At 36.6% G+C, this 19435-nt stretch overlaps 2 protein-coding genes across 2 annotated transcripts; one reads left to right on the top strand and one right to left on the bottom strand.

Annotated features, from left to right (window-relative positions):
* Window positions 1-8866: 8866 nt before the first annotated feature.
* LOC104586451 (Major facilitator superfamily protein) lies at window positions 8867-11674 on the top strand. The gene is made up of 2 exons (XM_010243699.3): window positions 8867-9292; window positions 9989-11674. The coding sequence occupies exons 1-2, from the start codon at window positions 8926-8928 to the stop codon at window positions 11350-11352; spliced, it is 1731 nt and encodes a 576-aa protein (XP_010242001.1). The 5' UTR covers window positions 8867-8925; the 3' UTR covers window positions 11353-11674.
* Window positions 11675-16026: 4352 nt separating this feature from the next.
* LOC104586450 (uncharacterized protein At4g19900-like) lies at window positions 16027-18077 on the bottom strand. Its single transcript, XM_010243698.3, has one exon. The coding sequence runs from the start codon at window positions 17896-17898 to the stop codon at window positions 16414-16416; it is 1485 nt and encodes a 494-aa protein (XP_010242000.1). The 5' UTR covers window positions 17899-18077; the 3' UTR covers window positions 16027-16413.
* Window positions 18078-19435: the final 1358 nt, after the last annotated feature.

Here is a 19435-nt window from a genome sequence, read left to right as displayed (position 1 = left end):
TTCATTTTCCTTTCTTAGACAAATGATCCATCCACACCATTCACCTGAACTTGAGCATTGAAAGCGGAATTCTTCAAATGCATGCTAAAGCCACCGGAGATATCTGATCACTCCAGATCCTCGAAGAAAATATTATTATTTATTAATAGCATCTCGTTTACTTTGGCATAAATAGAAAACAAAAACAATAATCAAAGATAATTAAACGACTGTAACAAAGAAAGGGAGGAGTGAGTACTTTATTTGCTTACCAAATGGAGAAAAGTAATTATTACAACCGTTTATGATAACTAGGCACCACATTAGCATAACAGTGAAAAAATATCTAACCATTGGAGAAAGATTTAAAAAATAATTTCTCTAAACAATAAATATGCAAAGAAATTGAAGTCACCTTTTGCTATTCTCGATGTATACAAAACATGAGAGAGGAACCACTAAAATAGAGCCTATGTGACAGCATTTATTAAATAAATGACCACACTTCCAAATACCCTCAAGAAATCGTTGTATTTGAAGTAATTAGAGAGCAAATCTCGGGCAAAATCTGCAGATTTCCAAACAACGAAGGTGGTGTCATTGTCGTTCCATGAGATCACATCGTCCGTGTTTGCATTCTCCACTAGCTTATGCGTCTTCATCAGAAATGGCGCTGGCACGCAAACCCACCCGAAGACCCTAGCAAAAAAAGAAAACAAAAAACAAAATAAAGTAAAATATGTAAAAAAAGAAAGAAAAATTCATAGATCTCCAGCAGAAAAGCATTGAATGATTTTGGATAAACAACAAAGAGCACAACTAAAAAGTAAAAGGGCAATCAAGAACTCCCAACCCCAACAATAGAATCCAGTGACCAACAACCCAAAGTTCATGCGATGCCAGTGAGACCGAAAATAACCCAGCACCCCGTCGCAACGCCCCTCTCTTTCCCTTTACAACTCCAGAAGATGAGCACACATCAACTTTCTGGAAAATTCGATAAATTCCCTCTGGAATAAAGAATGGGGAAGAGGAAGGAAGAGAGAGAGAAGAAGAAGAGAACTAAGTTAATAAGAAGGAGAACAGGTTTGTCGTTGTTGTTCGTGCTTCTGGAGGAAGAAGGTAAGCAATACCCATATTAAATAAATACAAGATATCTTATAGGATGATACATGTTGTGCCATTAATTGATATTTTTTCAAAAAAGTTTTTCTGTCTTGGTTATTATATTAAGAGTGTGATTTTTATTGATATTAAGGGAAAAAGTTGCCTTTATTTGTTAGAGTCCGTTGTAAAAAAATATGTAAATACGTGTTTATATATGTATATATGTATGTACATAATTGGATAAGTTCAGGTTAGGATAATATTGAGCCAGGCTTGAACAATCTATGGCTAGATTCAGACCCAACAAAAAAAAAAGGAAAAAAAAAACAATTTTGGGCCTAAGCCTAGCCTATCTAAAATTATAGGATAGGTTGATCCCAGTTTAGGTTGGGCCTACCCAAGTAGCACCCCTATATTGAGTACATATATTTGCTCCATGCTTAAAAGTCCTCTTTAAGGTTGCAAGTCGGGTGAGCTAATCAGGATTTAAGGTCATCCCAAGACCAACCCTAAGTATTTAGCTAAAGACCCAAGTCCAAGGTCAAGTTTAATATGTCCAATTCAGACCCAACCTTCAATGAAATTTGATATACATGGATTGGGTTCAGTTCCAATCTAAGCTGAGGTTGATCAATCAACCCAAATTGAATTTTAACATATGTGTAGCTAGACTGGGCTCAGATCAAACCAGGGTTGGAACCTTAAAGTTAGATCCACCACTGACGTAAAAAATAAGAAAGTCCAAAGTTTTGAGCTCAGGCCCAAGGCAATGATTTAAAATCCAAGCCCAATTCATATAAATTTTGAACTGGGTTGGACTCGTCCAAATTGTACCCATAGTTCAAAACTTATAAATATATGCTGTTTTAGGCTGCATTTGGCATTCCTTATTTTAAGGACTTATGTCCTTTTTGCAATTAAAATGCCCTTTGTGAACACTGAATCTTTAACTGCAAAAATGAGCTAAATCCTTAAAATAAGGAATGCCAAATGCAGCCTTAGATTGGGAAGCTACGTGATCATTCCTCTAAGCATTTTAACCAAAATATGTATGTTTATGATTATGATCTATTTCAATTGCCCTAACTGAAACTTCAAGTCCTCCTCTGACTTACCCCTCTGAAGCATCAAATTCACTATTTCTGCAAGCAAAATCCATTTTTCTTTTTGTTGCTGTCATTTAATGTCTCTATCATTTCTGTTTTTTCTCTTGTTTTTATTGAAATAAGAGAGGAAACTAATTAGAAAACATAATATTTGATGGAAATACTCAAATACTTCCCACAATATATTTTTCAAAAAAGAAAGAGTACAAATGCAAATATGTACAATGTAGATACATACAAAATATAAGGTTTTGCATTCTACATATTTGCATTTGTACTCCTTCCAAACTAAGCCTTGGGGATGACAACCAACTTTCCCTGTTTCCTAATCCCTGCAAGGATCCATCACAAATGGGGCAAGGGATGGGGATGATCCCCCCACGGGATTAATATGGATGATTGACAAGAGTCGGGGATGGGGAATATGACCCTTGCCCTGAGCTTGCCCCATTGCCATTCCTATCCCTGTAGGTGGGGATGAGGAGAGCACTCCCCACCCTATAGGTCCCCTGTTTAGTAAAATTACTAAAGTACAAATCCCAATACAAGAAAATTACTATATATATATATATAGAGAGAGAGAGAGAGAGAGAGAGAGATTCAATAAAATCCCCTCACAAATCCCAATACAAGAAAATCTCCAAAGTGTGGAATTTTTTATTTGACTAGAATACCCCCAATTTTTTAATTTGGTCTCTCTTGTTGTAAGGACAGAAATGTAATTTGAACAATGACTTTTCTCCTTATTCAAATCCTTCTCATTAAGCCTTATATTTAAGGTATTAACTCCAATGAACATTCATTGAATCTTATTCTTGACTATAATACCCCTATTTTTGAATTTGGTCTCTCCAATTGTGAGGGTATAAAATGTAATTTGAAATACTACATTTCTCCTCATTCAATTTCCCCTCATTAAGTCTTATTTTTAGGGTATTCATTCCCATTTTTCATTGACTCTTATATTAATTGACCATATTAAAAAATAAGTGTATCAAAGAATAATTATTTTTATTGATGATAGAAATAAAATATAAATTTAAAATTAACCTAAAATAGAGTTATTTTCTTATTTGGTAGCAAATCAACAATTCCACCTTTTAGTTTAAATTGTAAACCCCATATGTCATAATTAAATAATAAAAATTAAAAAGGATGAAAATAAATAAAAGTATAAAAATAAAAAAAATATAGAAGACATTTGGGATATATATATGTATTACATGCCACATCATTTTGGAGATTCAAGATGACCAAGGTGATTCCAGAAAATCCCCTCACAAATCCCAATACATATCATTGCCGATTTCTTAAAAGTGGGCTTCACGTTAGGAACCAAACAAACAAAATTGCTAATTCCTAAAAATATAAGCAATTTTCTGAAAAATTGCAATGGAGGAATCAGCAATGGTGCCAACATCACCATAATCATTGCTGCAACATCTTTTCCAACACAGCTTGTTGCTTGCCACATCTGATTAAGTAATTTTTCCATTTTTTTTCTTGTTCTTTCTTATGTGGTAAGTTGGTGTAATGTAACATTTGTGAAACGCATCAGTTCTAGGGGTGAAAATGGATCGGATTGGATAATCAGATCCGATTGAAAAATTAGATCGGATTCAGATCACCCCTTATCTCATTCAGCCTATATATATTTATAAATATATTCACTTATAAAAAGATATGTATATATATATATATATATATATATGATGAAAATAGTTAAAAAACTTATACTTTTTATTTTTCTGTATATAAAGTTTTATATTTTTTTAATAATTTATTAAACTTTTCATAATTTAAATCAGATTTGAATATCTAACATTCTTAACAATTAGGATTTGAATGACCATTTTATGAGATCCAATTGAATATATGCTATTGAATCAGATTTGGATATGATATACCCTGATTCAAATCTGATTTAATATGTTTGCATCCATCCTTATATCGGTTCCAAGTTCCAACACCCACACTAAGACAGAACTAAAAAAAGGAAAAGAAATATATATCTTTGTAAAAGATTAGTGTATAAAGTGTTTTAATACCAATGGTGTCAAAGAGATGTCATATAAGAGAGGCTTCAAATTTGTTTTGTCGCTAACATAATATCAATGCATTCACAAGGAAATGAAAAAAAGAAAAGAAAAGAACAAAAGGCATCAAAGAAACCTTTACGTCTATAAATTAATGGTAAAGAGGCCATTTAGTCAAAATGTGTAGGGCAATGCAATAATATATAGAAGTAGATAATTTGGTCTGTCATAAATTAGCTGAATGCAGCAATAATGGCTGTTCAAGAGGATGTGGAATCAATGATAATGCTTATGCCAATAATAAAATTCCGGGACTCAACAATCATTTAATTTCTTACTGTGGGTCCATGCGTTTTATCACTATTGTGGGTTGTAATTATTAGTTTCACAGCCTCCTGAACAGCTAAATTGGGACCCATGCTAATGCCCCTTGTGTTGATGGGTTATCGGGTTTTCTTTTTGCACTATTTCTAATTTTTGGAAATTTTATAATTATGACTATGAATGTGACCTGTTGATCTGTATCGTTGAACCACTAACCCTTTAACCTGCCGGAAGAAACAATTCAACATCTAGGCTAGGTTTTAAAACATTGGTTAGGCCATCAAGATTCTCACGATAGAGTAGGAAATTTTCAAGAGAAGGATAGAGAGGGAGAAAGACCAGTAAATATTGAGAAGGAGATCGAAGAAACTATTGAGAGAAATTCAACAATGCAACAACTGTTGTTTATATCAAAACAAAATCTATGGTGTGCAAAATAAGATGTGATTGGTTTAATACAATGTTAGGTACATTTTGTTAAATGTAAAACAGTAAAAGTACACTTTGTTAAATTAGATGTGATAGTTCACACTTTGTTAAATGTGAACTATCATAATGCATCTCACACCAATCTCACAGTTAGACCTGTTCATGGGACATTATGTGGGGTTCGGGCTTCAGAGCCCCATTCAAATTTTGGTAAAAATCAAGTCCGAATCCGGCACATAAACAGGTCTACTCACAATGCATTGTAGCTGTGCATTGGAAACATTTTCCCATGAATGAAAACATCAAGTACGGAAGATGTTCTCAATGCATGGCTACGATGTATTGTGTGGATTTGGTGTGAAGCACGCTCTATGACGAGCAAATCCAATCTTAAAGTAGGTTGAGATCTAGATTTAACGGAATGAATCCTAACTTAACTCTTGTATTAATGACCAAGGCCAATTTCAACTATCTCCGTTGTGTTTCTCTTCTACATGAATCTTTCTCCTTCATTTTGTAAACAAACTCTCCCTCCTTGGTTTCCCAAGGTATTTGTATTCTTTAAACATGCAATCCTCATGGTAATTAAGTTGGCTTGTGCTATTTCTCCCCTCTTTTATTCCCTCCATATGCAGCTTCTCTTCTATCTTGTGGATGATTCCCCTCATTTTCACACATAAAGCTTTGAAGTTTGATCTAAGGGAAAGGTCAGTTCCCAATGTTTTTTAATGGCATGCCCTTTTAACAATTAGAATACACTGCAGCTTAATGCAGAATTCTGAATTACAGCCCCCCATAGTCTACTAGTAGGCCCTCCTATAAATCACCACATCCTGTCTGTGGATTTGGTATCAATCCATGGTCAGGATTCATTCCCCCTGTATGATGGGGCTAAAGAATGCTGAGCTGGGCTGATCAGTCATTCTCCCTTTAACAATTCAACCAGGAAAATTTTCCAAAAATCAACATAATCAGAAGTTAACGGGTGACAATCTGATTTGGGCATTAGTCAATTTTATGTTGATCCTTGCCCAATTAATCTAGGGGATAAGGCTCATTAACCATCCATCTAATGGTCGGAAAATTTGTGCTCATTTTAATAAAGGGAGTTCACAGTCTGGTTTGTTTGGTTTGGAGAAGATTTCAGACCAAACCAATAAATTATGGTTTGGGTCATTCTATTGGGCTTAACCCAATTAGAAAGCCCAAATAACATGCATGCCAACATAAATAACAAATATAATTCAAATATTAAATTGGAATGTTAAAAAATGCCACCTATTACTATTATATAAATTACATTCACACTTCCTCAAATATAGACAATTCTTTAAGCATCAAACTACAAGTTAAAAATTGAAACAAACAACAATAATGTATGAAATCGAAATGTTAAATGAATATATGCATACATACATATATATTATATACATCAATGAATAGATTATTGATAATTTGATTTACAGTTTGGGCTGGTTTTAAAATTTAAAAAACCACACCAAACCAGAAAGTTATAATTTGAGGAATTCTCAGACCAAACTGCCAATTCCGATTTGGTTCAGTGCAGTGGCGGTCTAGACCATATAATGAATAGCCATCCTTTTAATCTGGTTAACATGATTTTGTTATCCCTCTTCAAAAGGAGCCTTCATTGTCCTTTGAAAAAGTAAATTAACTCTAGATGGGAAGTGTTTGAAATTTGAGATTAAAGTTACATAAGAGTGGTCATTTCTAAGTTAAGATGTTCTCTCAAAAGTCTAATAAAAAGGAACAAGTCAAAAGATAATTATGTATAACATAATTTATATAATTTTGTAAGGATTTATAACTGAAAAAACTTATGTCCAGTCAACCGGTATCATAAGTAGGATAAATAAAGTGCCAACTGGTTAGTTGGTAAAGTCTTTCAACTGGTTGTAGAAGAAAATTGGGATTGAATCCTACGTGCACCAGGGTTGGGGTGTTGTGGGTTTGAGGATAGATTGCCCCCATTGGCCCTATGGAGCAAAATAAAGGATTAATTAATATAAACAGACAGAAATGACAGACAAGACTGTAACTGACCCTATATGGCTGGGGTTGGAATAAGGCTCAGATGATGTTTTTTTTTATAAACTATGAAAAAGTAATATTAAAATACACTGACATTGACAAACCTCTTAACATATTTTCATCTAACCTCAACAAACCCATTCACTTCAGCTCTGATATCATCAAAGATCATCCATATCTCCTTAGGAAAGTTATTTGCTCCTTTCTTTTATCATATTAACAAATACCATGCAATCAGATTCAACGTAAATCCTTTTCAACCTGAGAGGTTGAGCCAAGCGTAAAAACACAACACCACAACTGCTTCAGCAAGGCTTAGAATTTATCACAACATATATTTTACATATTGTAAGTCATATTAGATGGACTATTATATATCTTTGATATAATATATGCTTGAAGCCCAGTCTGATCTAGGCTCACACTTCAGGCTTGCCCTGGGTCAGGCCCAGTCCATGATCATCCTATGGGCGGCTTTATAACGCATCAGACACATCTGAAATTAAGACCCTTTGGGAGATGGCCTGTGTTTGGGGCGAGCTGTGTTAGTTGAGCACCTGTGAGGGTAAACCGAAGACCCCAGGTATGTTAACATTTCATAAGTTTTGTTGTTTCGATTCTTTCAAATTTGACGTGGGAGCCAGTCTGCAAATGCTATAAATCTCATCTTAAAATTATGGTTTAAACTTTAAATTATCGATAGGCACAAACGGGTGTATCGAGTGTTTCAAACTTTTTTTTTTCAAAAATGATTCAGGGGTTGGTTTTAGGTTTAGCTACGAGTCCACATCTGCGCCCCACACGTATGAGACATCCACGGGAGATGTCTTCCATACAAGGTTGGGATGTACTTACTATAGGGCATTGTGGGGCGTTGATGTAAATTCTTTACCTACCCCTGAAGTGACGGGATCTGCTTCTCACAAATGGGCGTCTCACAAGAACACCCACTGTACATTGGGAATATCTCCCGTGATAAGATGTGCGTGTGAGGCACCTGTGAGGCCCCAGGTGTTAGGAGCAGATCCAGTCTCATCCCTAAAAAAGGCTCAAATTTCGAGACACCCTTTCGGAGTTTCGGAAAGCCAACGATACGATACAAATTTTGAACATTGCTTAAAAACTCTTGGCCTCTTGAGAGGGCTTAAGCCTGGATTGAGCTGTTTTCAATGAGGCTCTTGAAAAAACAAAAATCAATAAAAATCATTTTTGGGCATTTCAGAATTAAGAATTTTCACGGCTTAATATGTTGTTCGGGGGCCCACCTTGTAAAGCCTAGCTAGAGCTGCTGCCTGAAAGACCTCCCCAATCGGCTACCGGGCGGGATTAAGATATTACCCATTTCCGGATCTGCTGCAAACAATAGCGTGTAAAATAACGAATGAACACGTTAGTATTTCATCCACATGGGTCACATGTAGGCTCAGATCCCGACTTCTGGCGCCCCGCGTCGGCGTGATCTTAAAAGTTAAAACCAACCAATAGGAAGTTTACCAGCAAAAACGGAATCAACAATTCCAACTACCACCAAAATAAATTGACGAAAGAGGGAAAAACATGAAATAACAGTCTTCTCTTCCTATAGTAACCCATTTGCCGACTCTCAGTTTCTCTTCTTTTGGGTAAACACTCTCGGTTTCTCAAATACAGTAAATATTCATCTTCGTTTTCAGAAAGGATCTTCATTTTTACTCGTCTCCGGATGCTTGGAAACAGAACTTTTCTTAATAAAAAAGAATGGGTAGGTCAAAGTCGCGTTCCATGCTCTCCACCTCGTGTATTTTTTAATGGAAATGTTGCTTACTGCGAAGAAAGAAGGCCCACTTGCAGCCAGATCTTCCAATCAAAAGTAAAAGGTCTTCTCAGTACAGGGACCCATAAAAGCCAACAACATGGACGAAGTCTTTCTCTTACTCGTTTTTCAGATCTGGAACAATGGCTTCTGCTCTGAGACTCTAAGAGATGAGAAACAGAGGAAAGAACACAACTTTAGTTTCTTCTCTTCCTCAAAGCAGAGAGAGAGAGAGAGAGAGAGAGAGAGAGGAAGAGACATGGGTCTTCAGGAAAATGGAAACCCCGATGGGTTATCTAACCTTCCCTTGGGAAGCAAGAACAAATACAGGAGGATGGATTCAGATCTTCCAGATGTGGATGACCCCTCTTATCATCATTGTCAACAGAGCCGGAGCGACAATACCAAGAAATACGTTATAGCTTGCGCCATCTTCGCCTCTCTCAACTCTGTTCTCCTCGGCTACGGTAAGTATATTTCCTTCTATTTCTCCTTATTTTTTTCCGATATTCTCTCTTTGACCGGCAATTCTTTTGTAAAACTTCACATAGGAAGTTTATGTTTCATCCGGAAAGAAAAAAGCTTTATTTGGATTGATAGTCGGGCATCTGACTGCTCACTCTATCACACTAAAATGGCATGCATATATGCAAGATCTTGGTTATTGCAGTGCTCTGCACATGAATTCGACTCGATGTTCTGGAGAGCTTGTCGATTTTCATCCAATGTCTATGACTTCACGCCATGCCATAAATAAACTGTTGCATTATGTCCTCTTCAAATTTCCATTTTTGGGCATACAGAGACAAACAAATTTTAGAACTTCTATCTGCTTTGAGTAAAACTTCAGAAAGAGTTGAATCTAATTTCTGTCAACAGAACTCATCTTACCCTTTTGCAATAAATTTTCTTTTATATACCTTTAATAGTTCTCATTGTCCGGAACTGTAGTTAGAATATGAGATGAAAGATCTCTTTGGATCTCCAAAACCATTCGTTATTGGAGAATGCTCATTTTGAGAAATTTTTTATTCAACAGCTTTTTGTTATTTGATGATACTATTCGCAACCAAGACTCATATCCCATTTCTGCTCCCATTTCTATAATTAGTACTTTTAAAGTGAATTTGCAGCTTAAAGTTTGGGCCTTTCTCCATTTGTAGATGTTGGTGTCATGAGTGGAGCAATCATATTTATTCAGGAGGATCTGAATATAACAGAGGTACAAGAAGAAGTTCTTGTTGGGATTTTGAGCATCGTTTCACTTTTAGGAAGTTTGGGCGGTGGAAGAACCTCAGATGCCATTGGTAGAAAATGGACAATGGCCCTGGCAGCTGTTGTCTTTCAAACAGGTGCTGCTATAATGACTTTTGCTCCTTCTTTCAAGGTTCTGATGATCGGAAGACTGTTAGCTGGGGTGGGAATAGGCTTTGGAGTCATGATTGCGCCTGTATACATTGCAGAGATATCACCAGCCATTGCCAGAGGATCTCTCACATCCTTTCCTGAAATTTTTATAAATCTAGGTATCCTTCTTGGCTACGTCTCAAACTATGCATTTTCAGGACTTTCAGCACACATAAACTGGAGAATAATGCTTGCTGTGGGAATCCTGCCTTCGGTCTTTATTGGGTTTGCATTGTTCATCATCCCTGAGTCCCCCAGGTGGCTGGTGATGCAAAACCGGGTTGAAGAAGCAAGAACGGTGCTGCTGAAAACAAATGAAAATGAGAGTGAAGTGGAACAGAGGCTGGCGGAGATACAAGCAGCAGCGGGAATTGCTAATGCAGAGAAGTATGAAGAAAAGGGTGTGTGGCGTGAATTTTTGAAGCCTTCTCCCTCACTTCGGCGAATGCTGATTACTGGTCTTGGAATCCAATGTTTCCAACAGATCACAGGTATCGATGCAACTGTATATTACAGTCCGACCATCTTTAGAGAAGCTGGAATAAAGGATAATGGCCCACTTCTTGCTGCAACTGTTGCTGTTGGATTTACCAAGACTGCTTTCATCTTGGTTGCTATCTTTCTCATTGACAGAGTGGGAAGAAAGCCACTTCTGTATGTGAGCACAATCGGGATGACTGTTTGTTTGCTTGCATTAAGCCTTGCTCTATCTTTAACGGGGCATGGACAAGTTACAATTGTGCTAGCGATTTTGGCAGTTTGTGGGAATGTAGCTTTTTTCTCAGTGGGAATTGGTCCAATTTGCTGGGTGTTGACATCTGAGATTTTCCCTTTGAGGTTGCGTGCTCAAGCATCAGCCTTAGGGGCAGTAGGAAATCGAGTGTGCAGTGGCCTGATTGCCATGTCCTTCCTCTCTGTTTCCCGTGCCATTACAGTGGCAGGAACCTTCTTCATCTTTTCCATGATTTCAGCTCTCTCTGTTGTCTTTGCTTATAAATTTGTTCCAGAAACAAAGGGAAAGTCTCTAGAGGAGATAGAATTGCTATTTCAGAACGAGGGAGAAAGCAAAGCAGGTGAAGTGGAACTAGGAGATGTAGAGCATCTAGTGCAAAAAGAATGAGCACTAAGTTTAGTTTGATAGTCCAAGCAGTTATGAAAGCATACAGCTAGCTCAAAGATGCCAGTTCCATCTATGTTTCAGAGTTTCTGCATCTCCAATGAAACTCCTACCACATTTTCATTGTGCAGGACTTGCATCAGAAGTTTTGCTGCTACACCATAAGAGATACATGACATAAAAAGATCCAGAAATCATATATTATCCAAATTACATTGTTGTAATTTAGTCATAAGCATACATGAACTTATTCAGATTGTGGTGTACAATTCTTCCTCTGGGGTTGGCATGCCCCAATATTTATAAGGAATTGAGATTATAGTGCATTATTCTTTCTTGGTGCATAGGAATAAAGTTACATGATTTCTTTATACTATTGCACCTTCTAATGGTTCACAAGGTTTCCTTTTTATATAAAAAACCTAATGCCTCTTACAGTGTGAATGTTGAAACAGATCTGCACGACAGGAAATTATTGAACAAGGAACAAATTTATTCCGCACAAGAACCTCATGTTTTCATGTTTTAAGCTCCCCCCCTCCCCCACCACCTAAATCCATCAGAAACATGGTAAATACACTCCAGTTTGCTACTTGAATCTTGCGAATTTGGGTGGAAGAGCAATGCTTTCTTGGGTCTAGAATAATGCCCAAGGGTAATAAAGCAACAGATTATTTGCTGCAGCATTAACAGCTAAAGAACTTCTAAATTTACTCAGTATCTGCAGGGTCTTTTGACTCTTTTCTTATATGGGCTTGAGCTTAAAACTAATCTTTTGATTTGCTGCCGAGTAGGGTGTTCATTTCTAGTCAACCCCAGCCAACAATATACTTATATATTACATACATACAATATGGTGCCCAAAAGGTATGATACTGGAAGAGCTTTGACCAATCAAACCCCCACCCCCATGAATTTTGGTGAAAACCATCTGGTTACCACTATGATACCTGTTGATTAGTATATAAGTTTCCTCATCCATGTTTGATTTTTTTATTTTTTAAATTCAAAAAATTACAAAATTCTAAGGGGGTTGGGAAGCAATGTGAGGAAGAGAGTAAGCTGACGTGGACAACTGTGTTCTAAGTATAAAGTATAGATAACATATATTTTATGCATACACTATGTCATATGATACAAAATAATATTATTAAATATAATATATTTAAAGCCATAGGCCCAAAGCCCATCCTGGCTCATCGATCATCGTCCCTACCGCCCACAGCTTGAGATTATGAAATAACTAAAGCTTTAAAACTTGGATAAGGGAACTTCTAAATTTACCAAGTATCTGTAGGGTCTTATATGGGTTTGAGCTTACACCTAACCTCTTGATTTTCTGCTCACATCATGAGCTGTTTTTTTTTTTTTTTTTAGGTATTGCATATTAAACATTATAGAGGGACTCAGCTGGGGACTGGGGACAGAGCAGGGTGCACATGAGGTCCATTGACCTAACCACAGAGAGCCTGTGGTTCCACTGGTTTGTGAACCTATTAATTTTGTATTGCTTTTTAAAGCTGTGTTAGGAACTGATCTTCACTGTGCTACCTTCTCAAATTGGAATCCTATTTACCATTCCAGGGTGTTTCCTTGACAAACACCTGGTATCAGATTAATAAAGTCCAGATAAAGGTAAGTAAGTAGTCATGGTTTATTTTCTTTTCTTGATAGGAAAGATGGGGAATAAACCTATTACCTCAAAGTTACATGGAGCATCATCCAAGTGATATCATTTAAATGTAAGAAGCCATTGGATACAAACCAGTCAATATGATGAAAAAAATATTGGAAACCCAGAAGATTCCCAGGGTAGGGCAAACTTTTTTGTGGGTAGATGCTCAGAGTGAAAGGATAGAAACAAGCTAAAGAACATCAGTAGCTTGTTTTTATTGATATACTATATGCAAGGAGAAAATCCACACATTCACATGATAAAACAATAACAATTCCCTAAATTTGATTGAAATTGACTGCAATTACCTAAAAATGTTGTTGTGTAGTTGGTTTAAATTGTGAATGCATTTTCTCTGATCCATTTTGCAGGAATACATAGTTTTATCTGTCACAGTTTACGTAATAAGAAAGTCCAAAATCTGAACACCCTATGAGAAGGAGAAAAATATATAAAAAGAACTATCACCGTCTTGAATGCTTAAATGCAGAGAGCAAGACAAAAGTTGCAATCATCAATTGAAAGCATGAAATGGATGGTGTACCTGAAAAAGAAAAAAGAAAAAAAAAAAAAAAACTAGCCAACTTTGTTCACCCTTACATAAGCTTTACTTTCTTCTCTTTCCATAATCCTCTAATCAAAGTTGGATGGAACAGATATAGCACATGTGAATATCTGTGAATATCAGAGAGCTGAAGTCCATGTTACTGACATTGGAATAGGTCCAACACCAGCATGCCTATAACTAGAATATACCATTTTATTTTTTGGCTCCTATTATCCTGTATATTGTTTTCCATCACTATGTAGGGCCTCCAGCAGTGGTTTTCTTATATAGTTTTCCATGGATACGGTATTATTCATGGTGTCACCAGAAGATTGCTATAGGTAACTTGTGCTTGCAGACAATCACTCCAGAGTCCAGACTACGGGGGTATGGTCCCTCTAACAGCCTCCTGAACAAGGAAAAAGAAAAAGATCTAGTGACCCTGTTGATATTGTCCTTGTAATCCATGATTTCTTCAGCATCCCCAAGGTGTAACACCCTCTCAGGATCTGAGCACTATGTTGTAAAGCTGCAAATTGTCAGATTGGATTCTGATCCGACAGTTAGAGATCCAGAATACATGCACAAGTGCACTTTCAATAACTATTATTACCCATTTTCAACTCAAATAGTTTCAATCTGTCATCATCAAATAGAAAGGTTAACTCCCTATATGCTGATCTTGTTTTATTAGCACAGTTTTTGAGAGTAATTGAATTTCATGAAAATAAAAGGCAGTTGGCTCTCCTTTGAATTTTGCTTGCACAACAGTTTTTGTTAGGAACAAGGATCAACTGAGGAAGATTTCAACAATTTGATGTTAAAATACTAGTTAAAAACATATGCATTCTCTTATCAGGAAGCAAACTTCCAATAGCTAGGAAGGATCAGGAGATCATGGACATGGTAGATCCATCTACTCCCCTACCTTTTATTGGTTCAGTGAAGATATTGCAAATTATGCATCTCTATAGAAAAACTCAGGATTTCAAACCTCATTACAATTGCCATAGAGATAGAGAGAGGCCTTCAAAATTTTCAATAGCATGAATTTATTTTAGTCTTAGAAGAGTTTGAAATATTTTCTCCATATCTATAAGATAATTGTTTTAGACATAAATGGTGTCTCATGCAGGAAATGACAAAAGATTATGGTCTAACCAATCCCATGATTCAATCTCCTGCATTCTGATTATAAATGAAAACTATTACGCCCTTAAATTCACAGATGCATATAACAAAGGGAGAAGATGAAGGAATATATTCCTGATTTGAAAATGATAATGTGGCCTGAGAGAACCCAATTCATTTAGGAGCAGTTTCCAGGCCATGCAAACCAGCTAATCATTGTCTTCCTCAATAAACATATTGGAAGTACCCAACCATTAGACTGTCATGCAAGTTGTCATCCCATGGAATGTATTCGGTCGTCTAGGGAAGTTTAGATAAGTTTATTACCCATTAAAAAGGAAAATTGGAAATGAGCACTTTGCATCCATCTCAGATATGTCAACGGTCCAAAAACATGTAAATTTGAGTAAATAATAATTTGGGATGCTATACTACCTTTAACATGTTTGTTCTTTTATTATCTTTACAATAATTTGCAGAAGAAAACAAGTGAAAATAAATGTTAAGTTTTCATATCCAGTTACAGAGTTGAGCCCATGTTCCAGTTGTAACAACTAATTTAATATGTTAACACACAAAATGGCTATTTTGCAGATATAACAAGTTGTCAAACAGATATATGAAGAGGAAGCATTTAGCACCCTAATAACATTAGGATGAAAATTATCTTAGCAGAGAGCAATCAGTCCATAAATCAGGCATCAGGAGAAACGGCAAAACATGCAGTTATTCAATTGTTCATGGTCTCAATTCGAGATAGATATCTCGTATGGCAGTAGTCAATACCAAGAAATCACACATTTTTATACCAACTTCAAATTAATTGGCAAATGGGAAAGAAGTCTTTCAAGTTGCAACAGTGATATGATGTGTGCAGTCACAGCCACAAAAGGAGAACTAATCAGTCTGTGAGGATAGTTTTCTAGTATACATAACATTAATTGCTGAGATAAGAAAGGATTCACCTTCCTCCTCCAGAGAAAAAAAAAGAATAAAATGAAACTTACCACAAATAACAGTTAACACATAAATTAGAAGAAATTGCATAAATCAAGTATGAACCTAGATCTGGAATTCATAAAAATGTTAAGGAAAGGATGTGATCATTCATGTGAAATAACTGTAACATACCATGAAAGAAGCATGAAGCACCTAATGAGTAGAAGCATGGAAAATATGTACAAGTTACAACGTCAAGGGAGAATAAGGATCTTGATATATAATTGCAAGTATTAACACCAGAAACTAAATATTAATTCCCCTACTATATCAAAATGAAAGAGAAAGGCTAAGAAACCATCCATATAAAATGTTTAAACAGACATTTAGAGATAAAATTCTTTTTTTTTTTTTTTTCATGTTAGCATGACTTGTTAAAATTTTCTCACAAATGCCATTTCAGAGAATCTCATAATCCATCTTATCAACACTGATATTCTAGAAATTGTGTATAACTGAATAAGTGAAATGGTCTTCCGTGACTGCCTTAATTGATCTGGCAAGAAGACAAAGTACAGTGTAGGTTACATAAACTCAATTGTTTATGTTCAGATTATGATGGATGAAAGAAAAGCTTTTCTTTTTCTTACTCCTTTTTTCTGACACAAACAATGGAATGGACTGAGTTGGTCCATAGCCACATTACTGGATCGGGACATGAGAAAAGAAGAGAGTGAGATGACAACACATTTGCCTCATTTTTCTAGCATACTTATGAGACTGATACTGTATAGTTGCAGAAGATGCAACAGTCCAACATTATGTGATTGATAATGCTCCCTTCTTCAACCTTCATCTTCCTACTCTGCTTATTCCATAGATGTACAGCAAAACTTTCCCTGTGAATGTGCTTGAGCTTTGAAGACAACCATTTCAAATGGGCAGCATCCCGGGGTCCATGAAAGAGGCTTGGAACCCTATTCCAATCAACTGGATAAAATGCTGGCGGTGGCAACACAGTAAAACTAAAGCCAGGTCTTCCGCTCACTCTTGAAACAACCCTTGAAACCAAGTAAGGTCCATTGTGACCCCATTTGTTCCCATTGAAGGTAAGTGCAAATTCCTCGATGAACTTGTTGAGGAGTGGATGCTTTTTGTCAAAGACCATGACAGCGTTGTTCAAGCGACTCCAATTTCCAGTTTTTAGATCGATAGTCTGTGCTCCTATGGCATTTCTGAAATTGGAAAAGCTCTTCAAGACTATAACATCATTGTCTATATAAATTCCACCAAATTTGTACAGGAGTGTCAGCCTAAGTAAATTGGAGAGGTTCTGACCAAGAGAAACTTCCCCAGGATCTACACTCCCCTTCTTTAAGCGATTGAACCAAATCTCTGCAGACGTATTCTTGAAGATATAGTTGAAATCAGGGGAAATTGCTGTGACCCGAAATCCCTGGTTTACGAACGGCTTCAACAGTTGGCCTCCTCCACTTGAATCCAACGAATTGGAGACTATGAGGAGACAAGCATTTGGATGTGATTTAAAAAGACTCTCTATTGAAAGCAATTCCCTGTAACCGAACGACTCCAAAGTAGAAATCCAAGTCATGAAAAACCGAACCTTGCAGGAAGAATTCGAATGTGACCCATGAAAGAAATCGTGTACTCTTACAGAAAATTGCCTTGACATGGCGGTAGGCTGCAGAATCTTAAACATCAGCTCATTCTTTCTGTGACACCTTGATCTCTGAGCCGAAGAAGAGTTCCATGGAAGAACTGAAGACTCCTGTTCCTGCAAAGGGGGCACATGTCCCTTCGGTTTAGAAGGTGGGGTTTCCTCCTTGACAGCATACATGAACGAGGAGGATAAGGAAGACGAAGAAGACCATTTTCGTGCTGTTTGTCCTACTGCATATTCAGGTGTAAAGCCAGTAGATTCCGGCGAGATTTTGGTCGGAAAAGAGACGTTTAGACAGAAAATGCTGGCGCCGTTGTAGGCCAGAGGCACAAATAGGACGAGAGACAATAGGGAGGTAGGGAAGCAGAAGACCAGACCAAAAAGAGAGTTCCTTATCTTCTGCAAATGGTAGTAAGAACGAAAAAGAAGAAAAGGACGAGAAGGGTTAGCGATTTGAACATCCATAACCGATTCTTCTGGTTTGCTCCCTCTGGGAGCAGCTCCATTCTCTTTCTCTTTATCTTTGATTTGTTCATCAAGAGGAGAATCGAATGAAAGATGGAAAACCATTTTCATGACGGACGCGGCAAAAGCTTCTACTTTTTAAATCGAGAAATTCAAGATGAAATCTGATTAAATAAATAAATAAATAAAAGTAACAGTCGACTTGGAAGAAGCTCCCACCATTTCTGCACTCTCTTGGTTCGAATAAAGAAAAACACAAAAAGTAACCAATTACAGCAGCAAGCTCGGCTTGGCTTGCTTGATCCGACTCGGCTTCCTTTTTTATGTTCTTTTTTCTTTTTTTTTTTTTTTTTTTGTTTCCTTTATTGCAATAATAATTATGTCTGCGTCGCAATTTGCACTCAGCAAACGAAAATCACATTTTTCGGGAGAATTTAAAAGCAAACTAGCAGGGACCCGTGCGATGCACGGGAAAAATCTGAAAAATTTAATAATTTTATTTTTTATTTAATGTTGATTTATAAATAATAATAATTACTAATAAAATATGAATAAATATTTTTTTAATAAATTTAGTTTTATTAATAATTTTTATTCTTTTTATTGTTTTTAAATGAAATTCTGATTACTTTTAAAATAAATAAAAATAATTATAAAAGTAACATTTTTATTAATTCTACTAATAATTAACAATTATATAGGAATAACAATGGGGTGGATTCAAGGCAGGGCATCCATCCCCGCCCCGTCCCCAGTGTCATGCGGGTTCAAGGAGGTAACCACTTCTTAATGTCGAGCGAGTTCAGGGGCAAGGCACCCCACTCATTAAGGATGGAGAATCCTTGAATTTCCCTGCCCTGTCCCCAATATTGGGCGGGTTCAAGTAGAGGTGTAAATTGGGTCGTGTTGGGTCGATACAACATGACCCGCATGTGGCCTGTACAAAGTGTGAGTCGTGCTGTGCTGGGCCACGAGGCATCCCGGGCCGTGCCTCCCTCCTCTAGGATAATTTGGGGGGTTGGTTCGGCACGGGCCCGTGCCATGCCATGGGTCGGGTTGGTCCATGGATCGGGCCTTGGGCTAGGCCATGCCGCACACTCAAGGCAAGACACCCACTTCCTGTCCAAGGTTTTTAAAATTGGATCGGATAGGGAACAGTTTTGGGGTCGAATAGTCTGTTTGTCAAATGGATGACCCGCTCTGACAAAAAAAATTAGAAAAACAAAAAAGGCCAAAAACTGTTGTCTGGGTTAACGATTCGACCGCCCAAGTCAGCGGTTCGCTAACCAAATAAACGGTTTTTGGACAAAAAGAGGTTTTGAGGAAAAACGGTGTTCGGTTCCCAATTTTTTGATCTAACCATCTGGTTTGATCTAGTTTTGAAAACATTGTCCTCGTCAACCCAATATTCAATTTGATGATAGAAATGATCAAAATGATATATTGAGTATCAACCACATGGTAAATTTCTAAAAGTATACTAAATTGTGTTTAATATTCAAAAATATAATTTTATGAAAATTTTGGAAAATTTATTGTACTTGTGTAATTTTGAAAGTTTATTCAAATTTATTTAATTTTTTATTAAATAAATTATTTTCTTTTTAAATGGTTTACTTACAGAATTATACTAATTTATCTTATAATT

The sequence above is a fragment of the Nelumbo nucifera genome, chromosome 1 (assembly GCF_055504915.1).
Source record: "Nelumbo nucifera cultivar China Antique chromosome 1, China Antique-T2T, whole genome shotgun sequence".
In the NCBI taxonomy this organism is placed as follows: Eukaryota; Viridiplantae; Streptophyta; class Magnoliopsida; order Proteales; family Nelumbonaceae; genus Nelumbo; species Nelumbo nucifera.
This window is presented reverse-complemented; position numbering and strand designations above follow the sequence as displayed.

What these genes read in the sequence shown, in the direction of transcription:
- LOC104586451 (XM_010243699.3), top strand. Translation starts at nt 8,926, where the DNA reads ATGGACGAAGTCTTTCTCTTACTCGTTTTTCAGATCTGGAACAATGGC. An exon ending in CTCTGTTCTCCTCGGCTACG is followed by an intron (nt 9,293 to 9,988) that starts GTAAGTATATTT and finishes CTCCATTTGTAG; the next exon opens with ATGTTGGTGTCATGAGTGGA.
- LOC104586450 (XM_010243698.3), bottom strand. Translation starts at nt 17,898, where the DNA reads ATGAAAATGGTTTTCCATCTTTCATTCGATTCTCCTCTTGATGAACAA.